The sequence below is a fragment of the Aedes aegypti genome, unplaced genomic scaffold, assembly GCF_002204515.2.
Source record: "Aedes aegypti strain LVP_AGWG unplaced genomic scaffold, AaegL5.0 Primary Assembly AGWG_AaegL5_hic_scaff_438_PBJ_arrow, whole genome shotgun sequence".
Lineage (NCBI taxonomy): Eukaryota > Metazoa > Arthropoda > Insecta > Diptera > Culicidae > Aedes > Aedes aegypti.
This window is the reverse complement of record NW_018736108.1, coordinates 1-25428: the sequence shown is the minus strand read 5'-3', so window position 1 is coordinate 25428 and position 25428 is coordinate 1. Positions and strand designations below refer to the sequence as shown.

The window sequence follows — 25428 nt, the reverse complement described above, 5'->3', positions numbered from 1 at the left end:
TTAACAGATTTTGTAGTCGGTTGAAAAATCGTTGGTGCAGTTCTTAATTCTACCATGGATTCGGTAGATTATACAACAAAATTTGTTTGCGTGTACTGAAACTTATTTGAATGAAACCTTTAATTTAAACTCAAAAGGGATTCAAACTTTTTTGTTTATCGTAATGATCGACATGTAGGGCGGGCTTCAACATGCGGGGCACGATCTTCAATAAATCCAGCCAGTTCATCTGTTTGCTGACGACGTGGACATTGTCGCAAGAACGTTCCAGGTGGTTCTGAACAGTATACCAGCTGAAACGTGAAGCAGATCGGGTTGGATTGAAGGTAAATACGTGGAAGACGAAATATCTGCTGGCTGGAGGAACCGAGCGCGATAGAGCTCGCATTGGCAGACACGTGAGATCGACGGGGATGAGTTCGAGGTGGTGGACGAATTTGTCTACCTCGGATCATTGATAACGTCGGATAACAACTGCAGCAGAGAAATTCGAAGACGTATCATTGCCGGAAGTCGTGCTTACTATGGACTCCACAAGACCTTGCGGTCTGGTAAACTTCACTTCCGTACTAATGTACCATGTACAAGACGCTATAAGACCGGTAGTCCACGGGCATGAGACGGGAATGCTCGAAGGATGCAGGTAGGAGTGACGCGGTGTTAGGACGACTGGCGGAGTATGTGAGAACGGCGTATGGAGGAGAAGAATGAACCACGAGCTTGCGCAATTTACGGTGAACCCAGTATCACGAAAGTCGCCAAAGCTGGAAGGGTACGATGGGCGGGACACGTTGTGAGAATGCCGGACAACAATCCCGCAAAAATGGTGTTCAGCTCAAATCCGGCCGGTACAAGACGAAGGGGAGCGCAACAAGTGGAGCAGGATCTTGGAAGTGTGGGGCGATCGAGGAATTGGAGGTTAGCAGCCATGGACCGAGTTAGTTGGCGTAACATTGTGGCGCAGGTCATGTCTTGAAGGACGTAGAGCCAGCAAAAGTAAAGTAAGTAAGGGAGTTGCTATAATCATTCATAGGTGTATAAAACATCAACTTTTTGTTTCATTTGAAACCAAAGTTTTTGAAAGTTTGGGTGTTATATTTTTTTGTCATTCAAAACTGGCGAAATTTTTAGAGAAAATTGACATTATTTTCATTATATTGATAACAAACAGGTATTTTTTTTTAATCATGTTTGCATTGTAGGAGCACATGTTTTGTACTTAGCATCGAGTTTAAACAGATATCATGAAACTTTTGATAAAAACTAGAATCTATGAACTAGCAACACGGCCGGGCTAGCAACAAAGTGCCCTGTTACAATCCAACTCAAGGTTGTGAAAGTAGACCTTTGCCAAAACGACCAATGGTCTTTTTTGACAGGCGATTCGTTTCGTTTTTGTACAATGACCTGTCACGTCTTGTCTTAGACTATGTTGATCTAAGAAATTACTTTTCAGTAGCAAATCAGGCTTTAAAAACATCTCAAATTCCATGAAACTCTATGAAATTCTCGATTACTTTTTCACGTATGTAACTTTCATACGATTTTAAGATAATTAACTAAGAAGAATCACAACCTGTCTTCTAAAACTGTTTTAAAATGAATAACCTAACCAAATTTTTCGCCGTGTACATCGCTTAAATTTTGCATTAAAAATTGTATGACAAATGATAAGCTGTTTCGTTCAGTTACTTAGGACGTTTTTTAACTAGTTTAAAATCGACTCAAGTAGTGTTTTGTTTTGATTCGTGGTTAAATCACTTTGTCTTTCCATAATGAAGCGGTGGAAGTAATGGTTAGGTTGCAATAGTTGAAAATCTAATCTATCCGTTTTGTAAATCCTGAAAGTATGCGTTCTGAAAGTGATAAATCAAGTTGATTTAGAGCAGAACGTGAGGAATGTCGTCTGCGAAACACCTAGGATTGATAAAGTTAGTTGTTTAATTTTCTGACTTGAGTCTGTTCGAATAAGTTTTCGTGAATTTCCATTGGCGTAACTAAGATTTTTTCAGCAAATTCTTGTTTTAATGATTTTTTTAAGAAAAATATAAAATAGTAAAAAAAAGCCAAGAATTTTTCCAAATAACTCACGAATGATATCCCTTGTCATTCATCACCGAACTTTTCAGGTATTCGGTAATTCATGAATTATTTCCGTGCTTCCTACAAAAACGTCTTTACTTGTTTTCAGTTCCCCCTGGGATTTCCACGGAAAATTTCCAAGATTAGTAGTAATTATTCAACCAATTTTTCCTGAAGTTATTTTAGGCTTTTTGGTTGAACCATAAAATTTCTTAAATAATTTCTTTCAAATTACTTACAAAAATCTAAAGCCAAAGAATGAGAAGTTTTTTTCGACCATTCCTTCAGGAAGGTTCTCTACGTTTTTATTACATATAAACTACAATTTTGAGTTTTTAAATATCATCCAGTTGTTTATTGATAACTGAGGATTATGAAACAAAAAAAGTACAAGAAGTTCTAAGGCCTCACCGAAATTTCAAGAACACCTATTTTAGAGAGTTCACCAATAGTTTTTTTTTTCTAACTTTGCCTATAAGGTTCTTCGTAAAGTTCCTTTAACGAATGTTTCACAAAAATCTCTTTCGGAAATTCTCCAGGAATTGCTGACAAATTATGTAGACTTCCTACAAAAAAAACATTACATGATCCCTTCCGGGTGTGCTTTGAAGGATTGATCCTAGTACTTTACTTGATACTTGAATACCTTGATGGGCTACAATCCGCTACGTTGAATCTACGCCGAATGGATAATTCTTCTCCACTGGGCTCGGTCCTGAGCCAATCGCTTCCAGTCGCCCTGAACGTTAAGTGCCCTTAAGTCCTCTTCAACTGCAAAAAGCCAACGTGTGCGCGGCCTACCACGAAAGCCGACGGCCTCGTCCGGGTTCTCTACTGAATATTATTTTTGCTTGTCGTTCTTCCGGCATTCGTACCACGTGACCAGCCCAACGCAGCCTGCCGTGTTTTATGAGCTTGATAATATCCACTCTTTATATACTTGGTACAACTCATGATTTCATGCGGCGCCGCCCAGATGTAATTTTTCTTGTTTACCGCCGAGTATTGTTCGCAGCACTTTACGCTCAAAAACTCCAAACGCTTTCCGGTCGACCTCTTTTAACGTCCAGGATTCATGGCCGTATATTGGCAAACCGGAAGGATAAGAGTCTTATATAGCGCGAGTTTTGTTTTCGTCTGCACACGGAGAACAATCCATGCTAGAATTTTTATAAACTTTCCTGTTTGAAACAAACAATAATTTCCTATTGATTGAGAGATAACTAAAATATATTTAATTCAAATATCGTATAGTTATAACAACAATATCGTATAGTTTTGTAACAATTCATATATTATTGTTAAATCAACCATGTCATATTTATTGATTTAAAATATATTGTTGTTTGAAATAAACATAAGTTTTTTGAAAATTTTGACGGCTCATTGCCAAATTTCAGTTAAATCAATTATATTTTGCTTTGAGTTAAATAATGTTTCAAGTACTTTCAACCACGTAAATAATAAGTAAAACAATGGATTTTTACGTTTTATTATTTTATTCTTTTACCAAACTTTCGCATAGTGACTTCCTAGCATTCCTTACTAACAGTAATCGCCAATCAAACAATTTATGCTTACAAAATTACACATTCTTAGGTACATATTGCCATTTAGGTAATGAATATTTAATCGGTATTGAATCAATTCTTTCTATGTTTGTTACAATTCTCAGTTTATCCTCTTTCTCGAGCAAAAAAAGACTGCAAATGATCATCAAAAAAACTTTGAATTGAACAAATAACACAACAACATAATGTCCGTATCATTAATCAGAAAGAATAGCCTTAATTTCATAAACATTCCTGATTAATTTCTGTCTTAGGCCAAAAATATGGTACCCTTTTCATACAATGAATTTTGCTTAGTAAATTTTGATAGGAGTTTAAATGTTTTGGTACCGTTGCATGTAATAGTGTTTGCCAGTGGTTCACAAACATCTGGAAGCGCTCCGCTACGTATGTTCTCATTCTTAATATCAATGAAAGGCAAAATGAAATTGATTATGAATACATCAAAGGCATATTTAAAACAAAATTTTGAAATTAGAGATGAACATATATTGCGTTTGTTGCAATTCACCCGACAATATTGCTTTGCTTCTTTATGTTTTGCTTCACATCTCATACCCCATTGTCTACGTAGACTTCCTGACATAGTCATCGCAGTTGCATAGTGCACTATGTTATGATGTTTAGGTTTGAGTGTGTCTTGAAATAAATTGACATAATTTAAGTGATGGAATTCGACTAACCGTTTTAGTTCATCTATAAGCTCAACAGGAATATCGTGAAGCATTATAATATCGAATATTTTTAGTAGGCTGCATAAATATTGCCATACTGGATCATCGCTGGGTACCAAATTTCCAAATCATTAACGGTAAAAAAAACGTGTCAAGGTATTGATCTCATTTGCAGTCATTTTAACCTTTCTGCTTGGCTAGATTCGTATCTTTAATGTCGTTAGGAATATTAGCTGAATTCAAATGACCGTATGATGAACAGATTTCTTGCGGACAGTTCAAATCATCCAAAGTAAAGTACTTTTTCTTGTACACAAAATATCTGAGACAAATGAGACAATCCATTACAAACAAATGCCTTCCGAAACATCGTGCAATTACATCAAAATAAAAAATTAAGTGATACATGAAACGAAGGTATATCATTCAGTATACAGTTTCCTTTTATACCTGTCCTCGATACATCATTCAAACTAATTATCCTCATCGTAACCATCTTCTGATCTCATAGATTCTATGAACTCTCTACAGTCTTGTTCTCTATCTGATTTTGTTCTCTTACAAGCACGACAGTAAAAATTTTGCTGACGGTGACTCTGCTAAATTGAGTATCTCACTGAGCCCTAGGTTGTCTCCAGTAACAAAACCGATCATAAAATAAACATTGACTTGTTTTCCATCATGGACGATATTTATGCCATTAGTTTCTAATTCCGTGAATACTTCAACCAGCTTGTAGAATGTTTGACTGTTACCAAAATGTTTTCGATCTTGTGACAGGAAAAATCCAGCTACGAGTATGTTTTGTAGTTTTGCAAGTATGTGCGGTGGTAGGCAAGGAATGTAGTAATAAAACACCGCAAATTTTGGTGCTGCTCGCGTGTGGGGACACCGTGTCGCTTGTGGTAAAATCATCAATAAATATGTTTATTGGAATTACGATTTTTTCGTTGAAATTCTCTACCTTTCTATGCCAAATTTTGCCATCTATCAATGATCTGATCATTCCCATCTGTCGACGGTTTCAAGCTATCGATTATTGTATCCATCATTCCTGCCGATTCCAAATATTTTTTCAGTTGAAATCTAATTTGGCATCAGAACACCTTTGATATCGTCAATGATCATATCAAGTTTATGACTTATCACTCCAGGTCTTAATTCATTACATATTGTAAGTATACCGGATCTTCATAGAGCTGCATAAGTTTAATTGGCGAACAAATTGATACTCCGATTGGACGTTGGAGAACATTGAAAACATAGAATTCAAAGCCATGTTTCCCAAACGCCGAAATCAGTCCCAGAGTCTGACATAATGCCGACAACGTCTTGAATTGGTTTCAAAATATTAACACGAACATCTTCTTGAAACTCAAAAACTAATTTACGAGAGAATCGAACTCTTTTCTAGCCATTTAGGTTTAATCCAACGTTTAAAATTTGCAAATTCTAGCGATAATGTTTCAATGTTGATTAATGATTCCGATTCGCTTCTATTCTTCGTTTCTTTCTTGTTTTTTGGCGTTCTCAGCTTCTATCATATTTGCATTATTTACAACGGTAAAATCATTCATGGATTCCATTTCTTCTCTACTATTTATTGCTAAAAGTTCATTTTCGTTGTTTTCTCTGTTTTTTCTACTTCTAATCTCATTTTCATCAACTTTCAAATGTTTCCTAATATGAGCGATAAAAGAACATCTGACACTAAATCTCCTTCCACAATTCAATTCAGAGCAGGTATAGACGTCGATCGGTTCATGCAACCGTCGCAGATGAAGACTTAAAAGCGCAGGACATGTTGTCTTCCAGCTGCAACCGGAAACGAAACATCCAATCATGTCGAAGGCAGGTGATTACGGAGCATCGAAATAAGCGTCAGAGTTTTCGCCTTATATCGATCTTCTGGAAGGTCGAAGTCGTAGAAGTAGGTTGCAATGAACTGCCACGGGCCTGTAGCTTCCAATGGAAAGGCTATTCCATAAGCTTTGTAAATCTTGAAAGTGATGTCCACAGCTTTCAAGAACGTTTCAGCTTTATATGCAATATCGTTGAAACACACGATGAACTGATTAGCTCCTTTTACGTCTTCACCGACAACTACAATTACTGGATAATCCGGAACACCTCTCTTTGTATTCTGCTTGTTGAGTCGCGCAAGCTCCGTCTCATAATCGGTCAATGATTTCATAAAAATGATGCTGCTATCACAGACCTCTTGGAGAGATGGCTTCCATTTAGTTCCATTCGGGAGGCGCATAACCACACCACGCCAACTGTAGAAAATAAGCGTCGCAGTAATACAATCCCGAGAATCTGTCAGAGGGAAAAGTACAAAACAATAATGAGTGAGTAGGTATATACTTTTTTAAGAACATACCAAACGTGTGCTAGAATAACGGCGTATGTAACATGATCAATTTTTCTTTATCGATCTTCTTTTTAGTGAATAAAGGTGACAAATTGCACTTTCATTCAGGAATTTTTTCACTTCAGGAGGCTTGACAACGATGTATGAAAGCTTGCATCTTGCATTTTCTTGCATTTACTGAAGAGATAATCTATGAACATAAATCGATCATGTTACTTACGCCCTTATTCTGGCACATGCTTGAACTGCTGCTACAGGCAAGAGTTATCCATTAATTTATTACAAACATTATCAAGTTCCTTCAACTCACCGTCCCACTTTAAATGTATTTTTAGACTTGCATTGATCAAAATTGTTAACCCTTTATTCTGGTTCATTCTAACGTTCTATTGAATGACCTTAACACCAAATAATAAGTGGCCTTACCTTCAGTCAAATCATCATGAAGAAGGAACTCGCATAGAGGTTTGCCTTGTGGTGAACACTTCGTTAGCGAAAACGGCTTGAGCACGGCTCCGAAAGTCCACAAACCGGCTGAATAGAAGGATCCACTTTCTCGGGAAATTTCTGCTGGAAGTCCAATTTCACAAGCTGGTAACCTTCGGTAGTGATCTCCTGATAAGCGATCACTGTAATGCCAAATATTTGAATTGTAATAAGAAACATGGATTATACACCTTGAGATGTATTTACCTGCATCTTCCGTGATGGTAACGTCCAGCTGAAGATTGGAGTTCGTACGTTGTTCTGATGGTCCTGGTAGATTTTTTGTCGTCTTAGCGCCGCCCGATAGGTAATTGTTATTTCCGGTCGTATAAACAACCTTTCGCCACACGTCCTAGTTTAATTTTTTTTGCCACTCGCATCTCGATAAAATGCAGGTTGATACCATATGTGCTGCGAAAAGAACGGTAAATAATATTTGTTTTTAGTCCGTGCGTATGACATTTACGGGAATGTTTGTTTCTAGCGTAACATATGAAAATAACCAAAAAAAATTAAGCCTACTTTTGTTTTACAACAATTAAAATTAGATGTCAAGGTTTCAAAAATGTTGTAATTATAACATTAATAACTTTATAACAAAGTACTGCAGTGGTGTTTTATTTGTTTGACAAAATCGTTCAAAACTTTATTCAGGCATAAAAATTATTTTAATAGCGTTGTGATTCACAGAATCCGAAATAGGAACTTTTATGAAAATATGTTAGAGAGCTTTGATTCAAGATTAAGCACAAATTAGTTGGTACAGTGGTTACCCTATCATGGATCATCCACTATTATGGGTTAAATATCTATTTGGAATACATGTAGAATAGAGTGACTCATAATCGTTACAAGGTGACCCATAATAGTGTTGAGACTGTAAATATCGACGAACATGGAGTACACTGACCACATTGTTATGGGTCACCTTGTAACGATTATTAGTCACTCTATTCTACATGTAATTCAAACGAAAATGACCCATAACAGTGGATGTCTCAAAATAGTGTAATCAATGTACAATCAAAGAAGAGAACCCAAAATTCCATTCAGAATACCTATAAAAATTGAGGATTCTTCCAATTTGTTTTTTCTCTAGGCTCATCAGTAAATATGTGCTAAGTTTAGTGCTTCTAAAAGTGACATAAAATAAAATAAAATACCTGGTCGGTTGTTGGAAATAAGGCAGACAATTCCGCAGACCTTCTGATAAGCTCTTCTCGGGTAAGCTTACCGAATTCGTCCGTAAACTCATCAACGATCAGGTGCGTGATGAAAATCCGGTCCTTTTTCGAGAGGATGTTGGAGGCTTTGAATTTTTCCAAGATTTGATTTCCTTTCCTGGAACGGCAAATCAGATTCTGGGCGGTCCACTCGGTCCGCGGCCGAGCTCCAAGCGAAGTTCTCGAGGTGGAGATGTTTTGATGGAGTGAAGTGTTGTTTGAGAATTCTCCTTTAATGGTTGGGGAGACAGGCTGTAGACCCTGTTAACAAATTTGTATAAAAATTTTTGTCATTATTTTGGAAAGAATTTATTTCTCAATGTAATTACCTGAGATAATCGCCACTTATTCAGTCCATCGATGGATTTTGTTCGGTCCGCCAAAAATGGCGGCGGCAGCAACGCTTCTACTTCTTCTCGCTCAATAATTCTCAACGATGCGATGTCGTAGCCGTTTGCTGAAAACAAAAAATGATTTTTAAACTATATGCTTCATGTTAATATGTTTTTTTATACTCACTGAGAAACTGTTCAATACCCTGATCCGAAAGTTCAAATGATTTTAGAAGGTTTAAAAGTTCCTGATCTAACAAAACTTCAACTTCAAACAACTCTTCCACGATGTTCTCACTTTCTGACGCCATGTTGAAAAAACAAAGAGATTACGCGTGTGTAGTAGAGCTTGGTGTAGACATCTAAATTCAACTATACATTATGTTGATTTGATAATTGTCAATTAAATCAAATGAAGCTATAGTTGTCTTTATTTTCTATAGTTAAAATTGACATATGGTTGTTTTCAAAATAATTTATTTTTTATTCAACTGCACAAATGTAATAAAATCAAAATAATATTATATTTAAAATAACTACAATATGAATAACAAAAATAACTATAGTAAATTTTGTCTCAACATGCCAAAAATGTTCTCCGTGCAGGCTACGGGACTTAAGCTGGTTACGAAGCCCGTAAAAAGCCCTATTCGCAGCTGCAAGACGCCTTTTCACCTCGCGGGTAACATCATTATCGCAAGTCACTAAAGTACCAAGATACACAAATTCTTCCACTACTTCAAATTTATCACCACCTAGCACCACTTCACTACCAACGTCACGATTGGAACCACGCTATCTACCAGCGATCATGTACTTAGTTTTGCTGGTGTTGACGGTAAGTCCAATCCTCGCTGTCTCCCTTTGAAAAGGCACGAATGCCTCTTCTACGGCTCGACGATCAATTCCGATTATATCGATATCGTCCGCAAAACCCAGGAGCATATGCGACCGGGTGACGATGGTACCGCTTCTCTGCACGCCCGCTCTCCTTATAGCTCCTTCGAGAGCAATGTTGAACAAAAGATTCGAAAGCGCATCTCCTTGCTTCAATCCATCTAAGGTTACGAAGGAGGTTGAAGTCTCATCCGCAACCCGCACACTTGATTTCGATCCATCCAACGTTGCACGAATCAGTCTAATCAGTTTCGCCGGAAAACCGTGTTCTACCATTATCTGCCATAACTCATTTCTCTTTACTGAATCGTACGCCGCCTTGAAATCAATGAACAGATGATGTGTCTGCAAGTTGTATTCCCGGAACTTATCAAGGATTTGTCGCAAGGTAAACATTTGATCCGTCGTTGATCGGCCCTCACGAAAACCAGCTTGGTATTCGCCGACGAAGGACTCCTCCAGCGGTCTCAATCTGTTGAACAGAACACGTGACATTATTTTGTACGCCGAATTGAGGAGCGTTATTCCTCGGTAATTGGCGCACTCCAATCTGTGGCCCTTCTTATACAGAGGGCAGATGAGGCCCTCCAGCCAGCTAGCAGGCAATTCTTCTTCCTCCCATATCCTTAACAGAGTACGGTGCAGCATTTCGTACAGCTGCTCACTACCGTGCTTGAAAAGTTCGGCCGGAGCTCGTCTTTTCCAGCAGCCTTACAGTTCTTCAACTCCTTAATCGCTCTTCTAACCTCATCTAGCGTCGGGGGCTCCACAGCTTGTCCATCGTTGCTGATGATTAATCTGTTCTCAGACGCGCTCGTGTCCTCTCCATTCAACAATTGCTCGAAGTGTTCTTTCCACCTGGCAGCCACCAAGATTTTGTCTGTCAGCAAGTTACCTTCGCGGTCATTGCACATGACGGGAGACGGCGCAGTTTTTCTCCGTACGCCATTGACAGTTTCGTAAAATCTCCGCATATCGTTTTGTTCGATGCTGTTTTGCGCCTCAGTAATGATGTCTTCTTCATACTGCCTTTTCTTTCTGCGGTGAATTCGTTTCTCGGCTGCTCTAGCTTCCTTGTACCGCTCTCCACTCTGCCGGGTACCAGACACTAACATCCGACTTCTGGCAACATTCTTCTCATCCGTCACATTCTGGCACTCCTCATCAAACCAACCGTTTCTGGGTCGTCTCTGAGCAGTACCTATCACCTCTCGCGCTGCTGTGCTCATCGCATCGTGGATAGACTCCCACAGATTGTTGAGGTTTTCGCCTACGTTGTATCCCCTTATCCGCTCATCAAGCTTCCGGCGGTACTCGTCTGCTACACCTTCTGTTGATAAGCGCTGGATATTGAAGCACAACGGTCGCTGTGTTCTTGTGTTCGCCACGGTAGACAACCGTGCACGAATTTTACTAACAACGAGATAGTGATCAGAGTCGATGTTTGGGCCTCTAAAGGTCCTCACATCGATGACATCCAAGAAATGCCGACCGTCCACCAAAACGTGGTCTATTTGGTTGCAGAGCTCGCCATTTGGGTGCATCCAGGTGTGCTTTCGGATGTCTTTGCGTGCAAAGTAGGTGCTGCTGATGGCCATCCCTCTAGCTGCAGCAAAAGTTATTAGCCTTAGGCCGTTGTCATTGGTGGCGGAGTGAAGGCTCTCCGTACCAATTATAGGGCGGAAAAAATCCTCTCTTCCGACCTGAGCGTTGGCATCCCCGATAACAACTTTTACGTCATGTTTTGGGCACTCTCCGTAGGTCTTGTCGAGACAATCATAAAACGCATCCTTCGTGTCGTCGGGTTTATCGTTTGTCGGCGCATAGATGTTGATCAGACTGTAGTTGAAGAATTTGCCCCGTATCCTCAAAACGCAGATTCGTTCATTAATCGGTTTCCACCGCATAACACGCTTCATCTGCTTCCCGATCACTATGAATCCGACGCACTGCTCTGCCTTATCGCTGCCACTATGGTAGATGTTGTGTTTGAAAGCTGTGTTGGCGACGGGATCCACCGCCCTGAATTCACGTTCTCCAGTTCTAGGCCATCTTACTTCCTGAATAGCAGCCACGCTCACTCCAATCTTCTGCAATTCACGAGCCAAAAGGCTCACTCGTCCGGGTTCATTTAACGTCCTGACATTCCAGGTACCGAGTTTCCAATCATAGTCCTTATTTCGTTGCCAGGTCGGTTGCCGAAAATATCGTTCGTTATTTCTCCTTTCTCCATTTTTCGTGGTAGGTAAGAAATTCGATATGCTACCTTACCAGGGTCGCGATACCTACATCACGATGGTGGGGCTGCCACCTTAGGTGTAGCTGACGTGATACAGCATTTCATACTCAGCCGCTGGATGCCAGAACAGACGCTGTTTGAGCCGCACCTCCTTGGTGGACAGACGCTCGAGACGCACCTCCTCACTCTAGCTGATGTCAGAAGGACAACAGTGCCCAGGCTGCACTACCAGCTAAGTACGCAACCCTTAGCTGGCGGTCTTTGTCATCATTTGACCCGTGGAAGCGTGAGGTAGGGACTTGTGAGGACCAGAGCTATGTTGGACGCTCCTTCCTAGTTGTCGGCTCACCATTTCACAGCCCTAGTATTCTACAAAATTTTCACAAGCAATTGAATCCAATTAAAAAATGTATTGAGCGATTCCACAGAGAAGTTTACAGCAGATCTATCTGCATTTTTTTAATTTACTAAGTGCTAAGATTCCTCTTTAAATCAGAACTTTCTCAAAAATATTTTTTTAAGAAAATTGAAAAAAAAATCAAACATTTCAATAAAATTTCTAGCGGAATACGTTGAACTGTTTTCAAAACCTCTACTATAAAAATACTCACAATTTTTCCGAACAATGTGTTCAGGGATTTTTTCAGGGAATTATATCACTTTTTCCCCTGGAATATCGTTCAAGGATTCCTCCGAAAAAATCACGAGATTTATGCCAGATATTTTTCTTTAAACAACACTAGCGACTTTTCTGGGATTTTTTTTAACAGTTTTACTAAATGATTTTGTAACTCATTCTCAGGGTTGGGAAGGGGGGGGGCACTCTACAGTAGCTAAACAAAGCCAATCACGGTCAGCGAAGCCTTGAAACTCACGCCCATCGCTGCTGTAGGCAAAATGCCTTGAAAATAGCAAAACACCCGTTGCTAAGTGCAACCCAAAATTATTGAAGAAAAATGGTCTATTTCCCGCTGCATTTCCCGCATTTAGAGCCATCAATGACACCTAAGTAGAGTTACTGCGCACGTGCTGTAGCCTTAGGTGCAGGAGCCTCATTGCTTGCAAGCGCACTGGAGCGCTGTACATTGTGAGACCTTTTTTGGTGCGCCTCATTTTTATTGAGATGTGTCTCACTGCGGTCTCATGCGCTCCGTCACATGAGCTGTTTAAAATTCAGCACAATAATTGAAGTGATTACAAAAGTTATCAACGACGATCGAAATTGTAACTCTTGGATCGCGAGTCTTCAACCATATCATGTAAGCCATCTAGACACCTGCATAACGAGGCGAAAATAGCTGTAGAGGCTATTCGTTACTAAGCAGTTGTTTCACAACTTGGATACCGATGGCGAGCCGTAGCGCCGAACAGCACATGAGACGAGTCTCCCCGAGAGCACATTACCTAGCGCGCGCTTTTGAAATTTTCGTGAGCCTCCTTCTAGCGCAGCACACTAGGATTCCGATGAGCTGAGAGACGGTTTGGTTGGAGGCTCGTCAGTACATTTCTATGCTCCTGATAAATATGTAACTCTACACCTAAGACAATGACACTAATGCTTTAGAAAATTCGTGCACCCAACAGAGGCTACTTGATGAGATTCACGTTTTTGAACTACTAATTCAAGCCTACTACTATTACCATTCCCAGCACTGCTCATTCTAGATATTCTCGAAAAAAAAATATCCAAATTCCATCGGCTATTGTTTTAGGTTTTGGAAATTACTTAACACATTTTACAACTTCCATAACTAACATATAGATATAAATTCACTTTCCATTGTGAGTTCAAAAACCACTCCAGGAACACCTCAATAATGTTTCTAGGGATTCCTATGCAATTAACGCTACAAATCACTTCATATCCATTTTATATCAGATTTCACGAGTAACAGATACAAAAATAAGTTTTGGAAGAACTTCTAAAGAAATTTGTTCGATAATTGCAGTATAAATAGCCAACGGCAGCTTCCAGGGTGGGCACCGAAGGCCTCTTTTGCCTCCCGGGTCCCAGGGCGTAATTCCAGCGGAAACCGGCGAAATATCCGTTGATGCTGTCGGGGAACGGCTTGAAAGCGATTGATGACGAATTTGGCGAGGGATTATTGCAACCGACGGAGCCACTGGAAACGTGGAACGGCTTAGCGGCGGTAGTTGGAAGGTGAGACAGCCGACCTTCGGGCCGTAACAAACGTGGTGCCGTTTCAACCGAAAAATGAACGGTCCACCCTTTTCCTGGCCTTGTTGGAGAGGCTTTACGGGCCTGGAGGAAGCTTGCTGCACTAACGCACAGGATGTGTGTGATTCTACTTGTCACCACTTCGTAATACGCGCTACTTTGGAGGTTGTCTTCTTTCACTTCTGTCAACTGGAACGAGCTTTTGTAGACTGATCTCGAACCTTCTCACACATCGCACTCCTAGCCCCAATCGTCCGATCTTCTCCCCGTGTTTCCGCCCACATCGCCACCCACTTCAGACTATTGCTCAACTTCACCACCCAAGATGTCTATCGGGTGGCATTAGGTCAACTCGCCGACGCCCCCTCATTCAAATTGAACGTTAGTCTAGCTATATAATATTTGGCCCTACATCCCCACTCTTTTTATCAAGTTACCATTCGGTAACAATATATTCTAAAAATCGATTTTGTGCTAATTTCTACTTCATTTTCCTAAACTTACGACACACATAGATGCTTAGCATTGCGAAGCTTTTTAATATGTCATTTAGTTGGTTAAAAGAAGAAGGATTCAGTCATGGAGCAGTTAGAATATGCTTGTTTGTTGGTGTGTTGGTCCAGTAGAGCTCGATTTTGTGCGAATCTTAGGGCCGATTTCTTCACCCCCGCTTTGGCCTTAAACCTAGTTTAATCATATGGGTAAACGTGGTTTACGGCTTAAGCGAAAGTGAAGAAATCGGCCCTTAGTGTAATAGGGTGATGTGCTAGTATCCATCGTGTTAAGCATTGATCAGTGAGAACTGCAATTTTCCCAGTATTGCACTTAATGTTGCTGATACAAACCGATGCCAAACAATTCTTTCTCAAAACGGCTTTAGCATTGTACAATAACATTTTGATAAATCTTGATCTCTTTTTGGAAATAATGCAAAGAAAATGCATCTTACCGTATTCTCAATCCGTTGTATCGTTTTCAACTCCGTCGCAATCAGTTTCCAGATTCGTCTCACAACTTACGGCTCACTGTGTGTATTGAGTGGTTAAAACACAACATATCAACGCTATAATAAAATGATTTACTAGAATATATAGATCTACGGGCATCTCCCTCCATTCCTTCAGCATGATGGAATATACTAATTTCCTTTAAAATTAATTGTTCGTCATCACAATTCAGCCTGAACATATGAACACAATTCCTTTTGACCATACAATTATGGCATTTGCTCACAGTACAGCAAAAACAACACAATCAAAGGAATCGTATTTTTACGTCAAGCGTCGCGCACACATTGATGCACACAAGCTTTTTTTTCTCAGTACGACGGATTGAACTTTGTTTACATTCTCAATTATACGCGGAGGTTGAAGAAATTTCGTAAAATTTGGTGGTTTATTGAAGTTTTACGGCGTGTGATTGGAATGAAATCCTTCAGTGAAGAAGTACGAAGGTTTACCATAGTGAAAATAAGTGCCCGGCGAAGTAAGTCACCCACGGGGGCGGGAAGAAACTTGTGTTGGAAAGTGGTGTGGCGCAGTCGATCGCTAAGCATTTCTCTCAAATCGTGTTCGTCCATGCGATTTCGGTGAAAAAGTGCAAAGTGGATGATTGAACTGAAGTTATTTACCAAAATACAGTAGTTTTATTGCATTTTTGGTGTACAATTGTACAAACCATAACAGCTTTCACAAAATTACACTTGGATAATGGATCTATGTTGCAGGTAAGTTTGAATATCCCCCGTAGTGGAACATTTAAAGTTTGATACGACGAATAGTAGCGCTTACGACGAAGAAGAACAAAACCCTATTGTATAAGCAAACGGAGACAAAAATATTAGTAAAAACAACAAAAATTAAGTTTGATTTAACCAAAATATTGGATTGAATTTTGCACAAACAAAATATTGGTTTGAGTTAACAAAGAGGGTTGTTTGATACAAACTAAATTCTAATAATATATATTATTACCGTCAAACGGGGCTTCTTTTACATTATTTACACGTTCTTCAACTTTGAGGATTTGTAGCTCTGAGTATAATTTATAGTTTTCGATAATTTTTGCATATATTTAAGTTGTATATGTACGTAACCAATGTGCAAAATATGAGGCAAATCCATCAAGAAATATAAATGTTGCTTAAATAGCGAAAAATATGTGTCCTTCAGGACAAAAACGGAGCTACTTTGGACACCTTTAGAAATTAATAAGTTTTGATAATAAAATTATTTTTCAGCATAAATTTCAAACTGATGCTTCAGATTATCGTCCATTGTGATATTTTCGAATGTTTTCAGTGATAAATATAATTAAGAAAATTGTAAAGCTCGGAAAAACTACACATATTTATACAATACCTTTCAGGCAACCATATTCATAATTTTAAGTTTGCATGATATTTCAACTTTACTCTCTTTTAAATGTAATAATGCTTGATTATTCAAGTTGGTGCAAAGTGCAATCCGTGAAGCTATGAGAATAATGATTCACAAGATCATAACCAATAAAAAGTTTGCTTTTGTTTGACGCATTTTGGTTCTCAATAGTTTTGAGATGGCGTAAGAGTAGTTTATTTTTAGCAGTTACAATGGTATTCTTAATTGTTTTGTTTAAAATATTTTTTCAATGATTATGTTGTGAGTTTACTATTTGTAAGAATTGAATTTCATTCACATTTCGTTTTTATCGAAAAATGTATGTTTTATTCCATAGTCCAATCTACTGGTACATTACAACCATTAGTTCCGGCACCCTATGTGTAAAATTCAAACAATGTTTTGCAGCTTGTGAATTTTGTTTGGACTTTCTTGATATATTTTCTTGTTTATCCTGTTATTGTTGATGTTGTTCCAAAAAATATTCAGCATATACCTATTGGCATATAAAAGTGCTGAAAACACAAAATGACTCAAATTAATGTTTATGCTGGAAATAAATCAGAAACGTGAGTGTCCAAAGTAGCCCCCGGAATCAAAAGTAGCCCCGCCTGACGGTACCTGAATCATCGATTCAGTGCCTTTGCAACATTTCCACGAAATTTGATATAAATAGTAATAATGGCAGCTGTTTCAGCAGAGAATACACGGAGAACAATCCATGCTAGAATTTATAAACTTTCCTGTTGAAACAACAATAATTTCCTATTGATTGAGAGATAACTAAAAATATATTTAATTCAAATATCGTATAGTTATAACAACAATATCGTATAGTTGTAACAATCATATATTATTGTTAAATCAACCATGTCATATTATTGATTTAAATATATTGTTGTTTGAAATAAACATAAGTTTTTTGAAAATTTTGACGGCTCATTGCCAAATTTAGTTAAATCAATTATATTTTGCTTTGAGTTAAATAATGTTTCAAGTACTTTCAACCACGTAAATAATAAGTAAAACAATGGATTTTTACGTTTTATTATTTTATTCTTTTACAAACTTTCGCATAGTGACTTCCTAGCATTCCTTACTAACAGTATCGCCAATCAAACAATTTATGCTTACAAAATTACACATTCTTAGGTACATATTGCCATTTAGGTAATGAATATTAATCGGTATTGAATCAATTCTTTCTATGTTTGTTACAATTCTCAGTTTATCCTCTTTCTCGAGCAAAAAAGACTGCAAATGATCATCAAAAAACTTTGAATTGAACAAATAACACAACAACATAATGTCCGTATCATTAATCAGAAGAATAGCCTTAATTTCATAAACATTCCTGATTAATTTCTGTCTTAGGCAAAATATGGTACCCTTTTCATACAATGAATTTTGCTTAGTAAATTTTGATAGGAGTTTAAATGTTTTGGTACCGTTGCATGTAATAGTGTTTGCCAGTGGTTCACAAACATCTGGAAGCGCTCCGCTACGTATGTTCTCATTCTTAATATCAATGAAAGGCAAAATGAATTGATTATTGAATACATCAAAGGCATATTTAAAACAAAATTTTGAAATTAGAGATGAACATATATTGCGTTTGTTGCAATTCACCCGACAATATTGCTTTGCTTCTTTATGTTTTGCTTCACATCTCATACCCCATTGTCTACGTAGACTTCCTGACATAGTCATCGCAGTTGCATAGTGCACTATGTTATGATGTTTAGGTTTGAGTGTGTCTTGAAATAAATTGACATAATTTAAGTGATGGAATTCGACTAACCGTTTTAGTTCATCTATAAGCTCAACAGGAATATCGTGAAGCATTATAATATCGAATATTTTTAGTAGGCTGCATAAATATTGCCATACTGGATCATCGCTGGGTACCAAATTTCCAATCATTAACGGTAAAAAACGTGTCAAGGTATTGATCTCATTTGCAGTCATTTTAACCTTCTGCTTGGCTAGATTCGTATCTTTAATGTCGTTAGGAATATTAGCTGAATTCAAATGACCGTATATGAACAGATTCTTGCGACAGTTCAAATCATCCAAAGTAAAGTACTTTTTCTTGTACACAAAATATCTGAGACAATGAGACAATCCATACAAACAAATGCCTTCCGAAACATCGTGCATTACATCAAAATAAAAATTAAGTGATACATGAAACGAAGGTATATCATTCAGTATACAGTTTCCTTTTATACCTGTCCTCGATACATCATTCAAACTAATATCCTCATCGTAACCATCTTCTGATCTCATAGATTCTATGAACTCTCTACAGTCTTGTTCTCTATCTGATTTTGTTCTCTTACAAGCACGACAGTAAAAATTTGCTGACGGTGACTCTGCTAAATTGAGTATCTCACTGAGCCCTAGGTTGTCTCCAGTAACAAAACCGATCATAAAATAAACATTGACTTGTTTTCCATCATGGACGATATTTATGCCATTAGTTTCTAATTCCGTGAATACTTCAACCAGCTTGTAGAATGTTTGACTGTTACCAAAATGTTTTCGATCTTGTGACAGGAAAAATCCAGCTACGAGTATGTTTTGTAGTTTTGCAAGTATGTGCGGTGGTAGGCAAGGAATGTAGTAATAAACACCGCAAATTTTGGTGCTGCTCGCGTGTGGGGACACCGTGTCGCTTGTGGTAAAATCATCAATAAATATGTTTATTGGAATTACGATTTTTTCGTTGAAATTCTCTACCTTTCTATGCCAAATTTTGCCATCTATCAATGATCTGATCATCCCATCTGTCGACGGTTTCAAGCTATCGATTATTGTATCCATCATTCCTGCCGATTCCAAATATTTTTTCAGTTGAAATCTAATTGGCATCAGAACACCTTTGATATCGTCAATGATCATATCAAGTTTATGACTTATCACTCCAGGTCTTAATTCATTACATATTGTAAAGTATACCGGATCTTCATAGAGCTGCATAAGTTTTAATTGGCGAACAAATTGATACTCCGATTGGACGTTGGAGAACATTGAAAACATAGAATTCAAAGCATGTTTCCCAAACGCCGAAATCAGTCCAGAGTCTGACATAATGCCGACAACGTCTTGAATTGGTTTCAAAATATTAACACGAACATCTTCTTGAAACTCAAAAACTAATTTACGAGAGATCGAACTCTTTTCTAGCCATTTTAGGTTTAATCCAACGTTTAAATTTGCAAATTCTAGCGATAATGTTTCAATGTTGATTAATGATTCCGATTCGCTTCTATTCTTCGTTTCTTCTTGTTTTTTGGCGTTCTCAGCTTCTATCATATTTGCATTATTTACAACGGTAAAATCATTCATGGATTCCATTTCTTCTCTACTATTTATTGCTAAAAGTTCATTTTCGTTGTTTTCTCTGTTTTTTCTACTTCTAATCTCATTTTCATCAACTTTCAAATGTTTCCTAATATGAGCGATAAAAGAACATCTGACACTAAATCTCCTTCCACAATTCAATTCAGAGCAGGTATAGACGTCGATCGGTTCATGCAACCGTCGCAGATGAAGACTTAAAAGCGCAGGACATGTTGTCTTCCAGCTGCAACCGGAAACGAAACATCCAATCATGTCGAAGGCAGGTGATTACGGAGCATCGAAATAAGCGTCAGAGTTTTCGCCTTATATCGATCTTCTGGAAGGTCGAAGTCGTAGAAGTAGGTTGCAATGAACTGCCACGGGCCTGTAGCTTCCAATGGAAAGGCTATTCCATAAGCTTTGTAAATCTTGAAAGTGATGTCCACAGCTTTCAAGAACGTTTCAGCTTTATATGCAATATCGTTGAAACACACGATGAACTGATTAGCTCCTTTTACGTCTTCACCGACAACTACAATTACTGGATAATCCGGAACACCTCTCTTTGTATTCTGCTTGTTGAGTCGCGCAAGCTCCGTCTCATAATCGGTCAATGATTTCATAAAAATGATGCTGCTATCACAGACCTCTTGGAGAGATGGCTTCCATTTAGTTCCATTCGGGAGGCGCATAACCACACCACGCCAACTGTAGAAAATAAGCGTCGCAGTAATACAATCCCGAGAATCTGTCAGAGGGAAAAGTACAAAACAATAATGAGTGAGTAGGTATATACTTTTTAAGAACATACCAAACGTGTGCTAGAATAACGGCGTATGTAACATGATCAATTTTTCTTTATCGATCTTCTTTTTAGTGAATAAAGGTGACAAATTGCACTTTCATCAGGAATTTTTCACTTCAGGAGGCTTGACAACGATGTATGAAAGCTTGCATCTTGCATTTTCTTGCATTTACTGAAGAGATAATCTATGAACATAAATCGATCATGTTACTTACGCCCTTATTCTGGCACATGCTTGAACTGCTGCTACAGGCAAGAGTTATCCATTAATTTATTACAAACATTATCAAGTTCCTTCAACTCACCGTCCCACTTTTAATGTATTTTTTAGACTTGCATTGATCAAAATTGTTAACCCTTTATTCTGGTTCATTCTAACGTTTCTATTGAATGACCTTTAACACCAAATAATAAGTGGCCTTACCTTCAGTCAAATCATCATGAAGAAGGAACTCGCATAGAGGTTTGCCTTGTGGTGACACTTCGTTAGCGAAAACGGCTTGAGCACGGCTCCGAAAGTCCACAAACCGGCTGAATAGAAGATCCACTTTCTCGGGAAATTTCTGCTGGAAGTCCAATTTCACAAGCTGGTAACCTTCGGTAGTGATCTCCTGATAAGCGATCACTGTAATGCCAAATATTTGAATTGTAATAAGAAACATGGATTATACACCTTGAGATGTATTTACCTGCATCTTCCGTGATGGTAACGTCCAGCTGAAGATTGGAGTTCGTACGTTGTTCTGATGGTCCTGGTAGATTTTTTGTCGTCTTAGCGCCGCCCGATAGGTAATTGTTATTCCGGTCGTATAAACAACCTTTCGCCACACGTCCTAGTTTAATTTTTTTGCCACTCGCATCTCGATAAAATGCAGGTTGATACCATATGTGCTGCGAAAAGAACGGTAAATAATATTTTGTTTTAGTCCGTGCGTATGACATTTACGGGAATGTTTGTTTCTAGCGTAACATATGAAAATAACCAAAAAAAATTAAGCCTACTTTTGTTTTACAACAATTAAAATTAGATGTCAAGGTTTCAAAAATGTTGTAATTATAACATTATAACTTTATAACAAAGTACTGCAGTGGTGTTTTATTTGTTTGACAAAATCGTTCAAAACTTTATTCAGGCATAAAAATTATTTTAATAGCGTTGTGATTCACAGAATCCGAAATAGGAACTTTTATGAAAATATGTTAGAGAGCTTTGATTCAAGATTAAGCACAAATTAGTTGGTACAGTGGTTACCCTATCATGGATCATCCACTATTATGGGTTAAATATCTATTTGGAATACATGTAGAATAGAGTGACTCATAATCGTTACAAGGTGACCCATAATAGTGTTGAGACTGTAAATATCGACGAACATGGAGTACACTGACCACATTGTTATGGGTCACCTTGTAACGATTATTAGTCACTCTATTCTACATGTAATTCAAACGAAAATGACCCATAACAGTGGATGTCTCAAAATAGTGTAATCAATGTACAATCAAAGAAGAGAACCCAAAATTCCATTCAGAATACCTATAAAAATTGAGGATTCTTCCAATTTGTTTTTTCTCTAGGCTCATCAGTAAATATGTGCTAAGTTTAGTGCTTCTAAAAGTGACATAAAATAAAATAAAATACCTGGTCGGTTGTTGGAAATAAGGCAGACAATTCCGCAGACCTTCTGATAAGCTCTTCTCGGGTAAGCTTACCGAATTCGTCCGTAAACTCATCAACGATCAGGTGCGTGATGAAAATCCGGTCCTTTTTCGAGAGGATGTTGGAGGCTTTGAATTTTTCCAAGATTTGATTTCCTTTCCTGGAACGGCAAATCAGATTCTGGGCGGTCCACTCGGTCCGCGGCCGAGCTCCAAGCGAAGTTCTCGAGGTGGAGATGTTTTGATGGAGTGAAGTGTTGTTTTGAGAATTCTCCTTTAATGGTTGGGAGACAGGCTGTAGACCCTGTTAACAAATTTGTATAAAAATTTTTGTCATTATTTTGGAAAGAATTTATTTCTCAATGTAATTACCTGAGATAATCGCCACTTATTCAGTCCATCGATGGATTTTGTTCGGTCCGCCAAAAATGGCGGCGGCAGCAACGCTTCTACTTCTTCTCGCTCAATAATTCTCAACGATGCGATGTCGTAGCCGTTTGCTGAAAACAAAAAATGATTTTTAAACTATATGCTTCATGTTAATATGTTTTTTTATACTCACTGAGAAACTGTTCAATACCCTGATCCGAAAGTTCAAATGATTTTAGAAGGTTTAAAAGTTCCTGATCTAACAAAACTTCAACTTCAAACAACTCTTCCACGATGTTCTCACTTTCTGACGCCATGTTGAAAAAACAAAGAGATTACGCGTGTGTAGTAGAGCTTGGTGTAGACATCTAAATTCAACTATACATTATGTTGATTTGATAATTGTCAATTAAATCAAATGAAGCTATAGTTGTCTTTATTTTTCTATAGTTAAAATTGACATATGGTTGTTTTCAAAATAATTTATTTTTTATTCAACTGCACAAATGTAATAAAATCAAAATAATATTATATTTAAAATAACTACAATATGAATAACAAAAATAACTATAGTAAATTTTGTCTCAACATGCCAAAAATGTTCTCCGTGTAAGTTTAGAACAAGCAGAAACCGAAGTAAAAATTTGATAATCAAATTTGTTTTTAGCTAATTTCTAGGTTGATATTTTTTTAACATAAACTTAGTTTGATTTAACATGTCAACAACTTTAAATCAAGCTAAATTTTTAGTCTGAACTTAAGTTTTCAAATCAAAATTCAATAACCTAAATATAAGTACTGCTGTTTGCTTTTGAATCGCAAATCATCACCAAAGGACACCTAGCAACGATTCCTCACATCACCGCCAACCTAGCATAGTAAAGCTTACTTTGACATCTGATTGCCTGTGAAAAACACAGCAATAGAAACAGCATTGAAATTGGTTAGTAACAACTAAGCAATTAGTTTGGAAGAACTATTTTTGTTGTTGTTAAACCATCAAAACATAGCATTAAAAACACTCGATCCACCGGTTTATTTCAACAAAAATCCTCATTTTGAAACAACTAATATATATATGTTTAAAAACAACTTCCCAGCTTGCAATTTGAAAGTGATAAAACTCCGCACTAATAGATACTACCCAAGTAACACCAAGCATTATAAAATTGCACGTATTCTACTGCATATCAACAATACTGATGCGACATTACTTGTACTCGACAAATTACAAGAGCTGTCAAGCGAAAGAGCATTAACGCTACATTACAAATGTTTCAATGCACATATATTATTTTATGAATTGCTTGGTTGCTTTTTAAACATTCTTGCATTAGTTCGACTTTATCAGGGCCTTTTTCCACTTTTAAACTACTTTAATGGTAGACTTACGGCCATGCAGCTGCTTTATATAAGCAATGATATAATGCTCCATGGTTACTTGGGTACTTATTTGAATAAGAATCACTATATGAGCTTACGTACAAAAAGTATGCTGATGCTTTTTCAGCTATGTCAGTGCAAAACTAACTAATTTTCATCAATTAGAAATCGTGAGATGAATCAACAACAATCGTTACCGGCCGTGCAAACCTCAATGACGGCCTACTTTGCCTTAAAAATATACAAGTTAATGATTTTTTTTTACAAATTTGGAAACAAGGAAAAATTTACCTTTATTTTGTCGTCGTGAAGATTTGTTATCAATTTTCATTATATTTTGAAGATTGTGATAATTAATTCATAAACAAGTTATTCACTGTAATATATCAACTGTGCAGTTGAATCATGACGATCATGTTCCGAGCTCAAATCATAGATGGCCAAGCCATAGAATTGTACTTTGTAATGCTTCACGCGTATCGCATAAAGACTTCATCATCTCACTTCTACTAACTTCGCCAACACGACCAATACATCTGACCGTTAGTATAATGCTAGATATATACCGCGTTTTTTTGCAAACTACTTATTAAATTTAATGTTGTTGAGATCTTGTTGGAAATAAAACAAAATATATACCTATCTTTGATACTACCAAAATTGTCGTGATCTACTTAATAAGTGTTCGCAAAGGTAGGGGACCAGATCATATTCTTGGCACTTATGATTCACTTCGGCAGAGGATTTTTAAAAGGCTTCTGAGCACATATTTGGTCATAGCATGAGTCGTATTGAAGTGCTTCTTATTGCAACATATGTTAACGCTTATCATGAGAATACCCAAGTAGTTCTTCGCCCTACTAAGTGCAAAAATTGCATAATTATGCCATTTACACACTGAATTGCTTCTTATACATTGGATGGATGCCCAACGAATGAGAAGTAACATCCATTCAAAACCAAAATCAAACAAAAACTCTCTGAACTGCTAATAAATTATACACTACAACTTGCGCACACCTTGCTCACGTGTTCTACTGCCGGTGTCTGTCATACAACGAGAAAGCGCGCCCCCAAAATACAATCAACGCTGCTCTGAGCATAATACATACAACATAAGCAAACATAAGAGCAGACCGCAAAAACCAACTAGAAAACCACGCTCGACATCATCCGATGTATGAGGCGATGCGATGCGATGCCCAGGTAGAGGTGAATAACAAAATAAGAACAATTTTTGTAATTATATCTAGTTTAACCATTATTATGTTATTCAATATCACATAGGAGAACATGCTATAATAACAAAAAAGTTATTGATATGTTATCCTTAGAAATCATCGAATTACTAAATAATAATATGCTACAATTTAATGGTAAAAATTGTTATTTGAACAAAAATATTAAATAACTTAAAATATCATAAAAATAA

At 37.5% G+C, this 25428-nt stretch overlaps 1 protein-coding gene and 1 long non-coding RNA gene across 4 annotated transcripts; both read right to left on the bottom strand.

Annotated features, from left to right (window-relative positions):
- Positions 1 to 7251: 7251 nt before the first annotated feature.
- LOC110681116 lies at positions 7252 to 8620 on the bottom strand. The gene is made up of 3 exons (XR_002503099.1): positions 8351 to 8620; positions 7395 to 7598; positions 7252 to 7330 (listed from the first exon to the last, which is right to left on the bottom strand). It is a non-coding gene; the product is annotated as an uncharacterized LOC110681116 (long non-coding RNA).
- Positions 8621 to 17470: 8850 nt separating this feature from the next.
- LOC110681115 lies at positions 17471 to 23142 on the bottom strand. Of its 3 annotated transcripts, none has more exons than XM_021856882.1 (6): positions 22807 to 23142; positions 22617 to 22744; positions 22228 to 22548; positions 21275 to 21476; positions 21010 to 21210; positions 17471 to 20528 (listed from the first exon to the last, which is right to left on the bottom strand). In XM_021856882.1, the coding sequence occupies exon 6, from the start codon at positions 20051 to 20053 to the stop codon at positions 17522 to 17524; it is 2532 nt and encodes an 843-aa protein (XP_021712574.1). In that variant the 5' UTR covers positions 20054 to 20528; positions 21010 to 21210; positions 21275 to 21476; positions 22228 to 22548; positions 22617 to 22744; positions 22807 to 23142; the 3' UTR covers positions 17471 to 17521. The 3 variants fall into 2 exon arrangements, with proteins under 3 accessions (XP_021712574.1, XP_021712576.1, XP_021712575.1); XM_021856883.1 differs by lacking the exon at positions 22807 to 23142 and having other exon boundaries at positions 22617 to 22772.
- Between the last annotated feature and the right edge of the window lie 2286 nt (positions 23143 to 25428).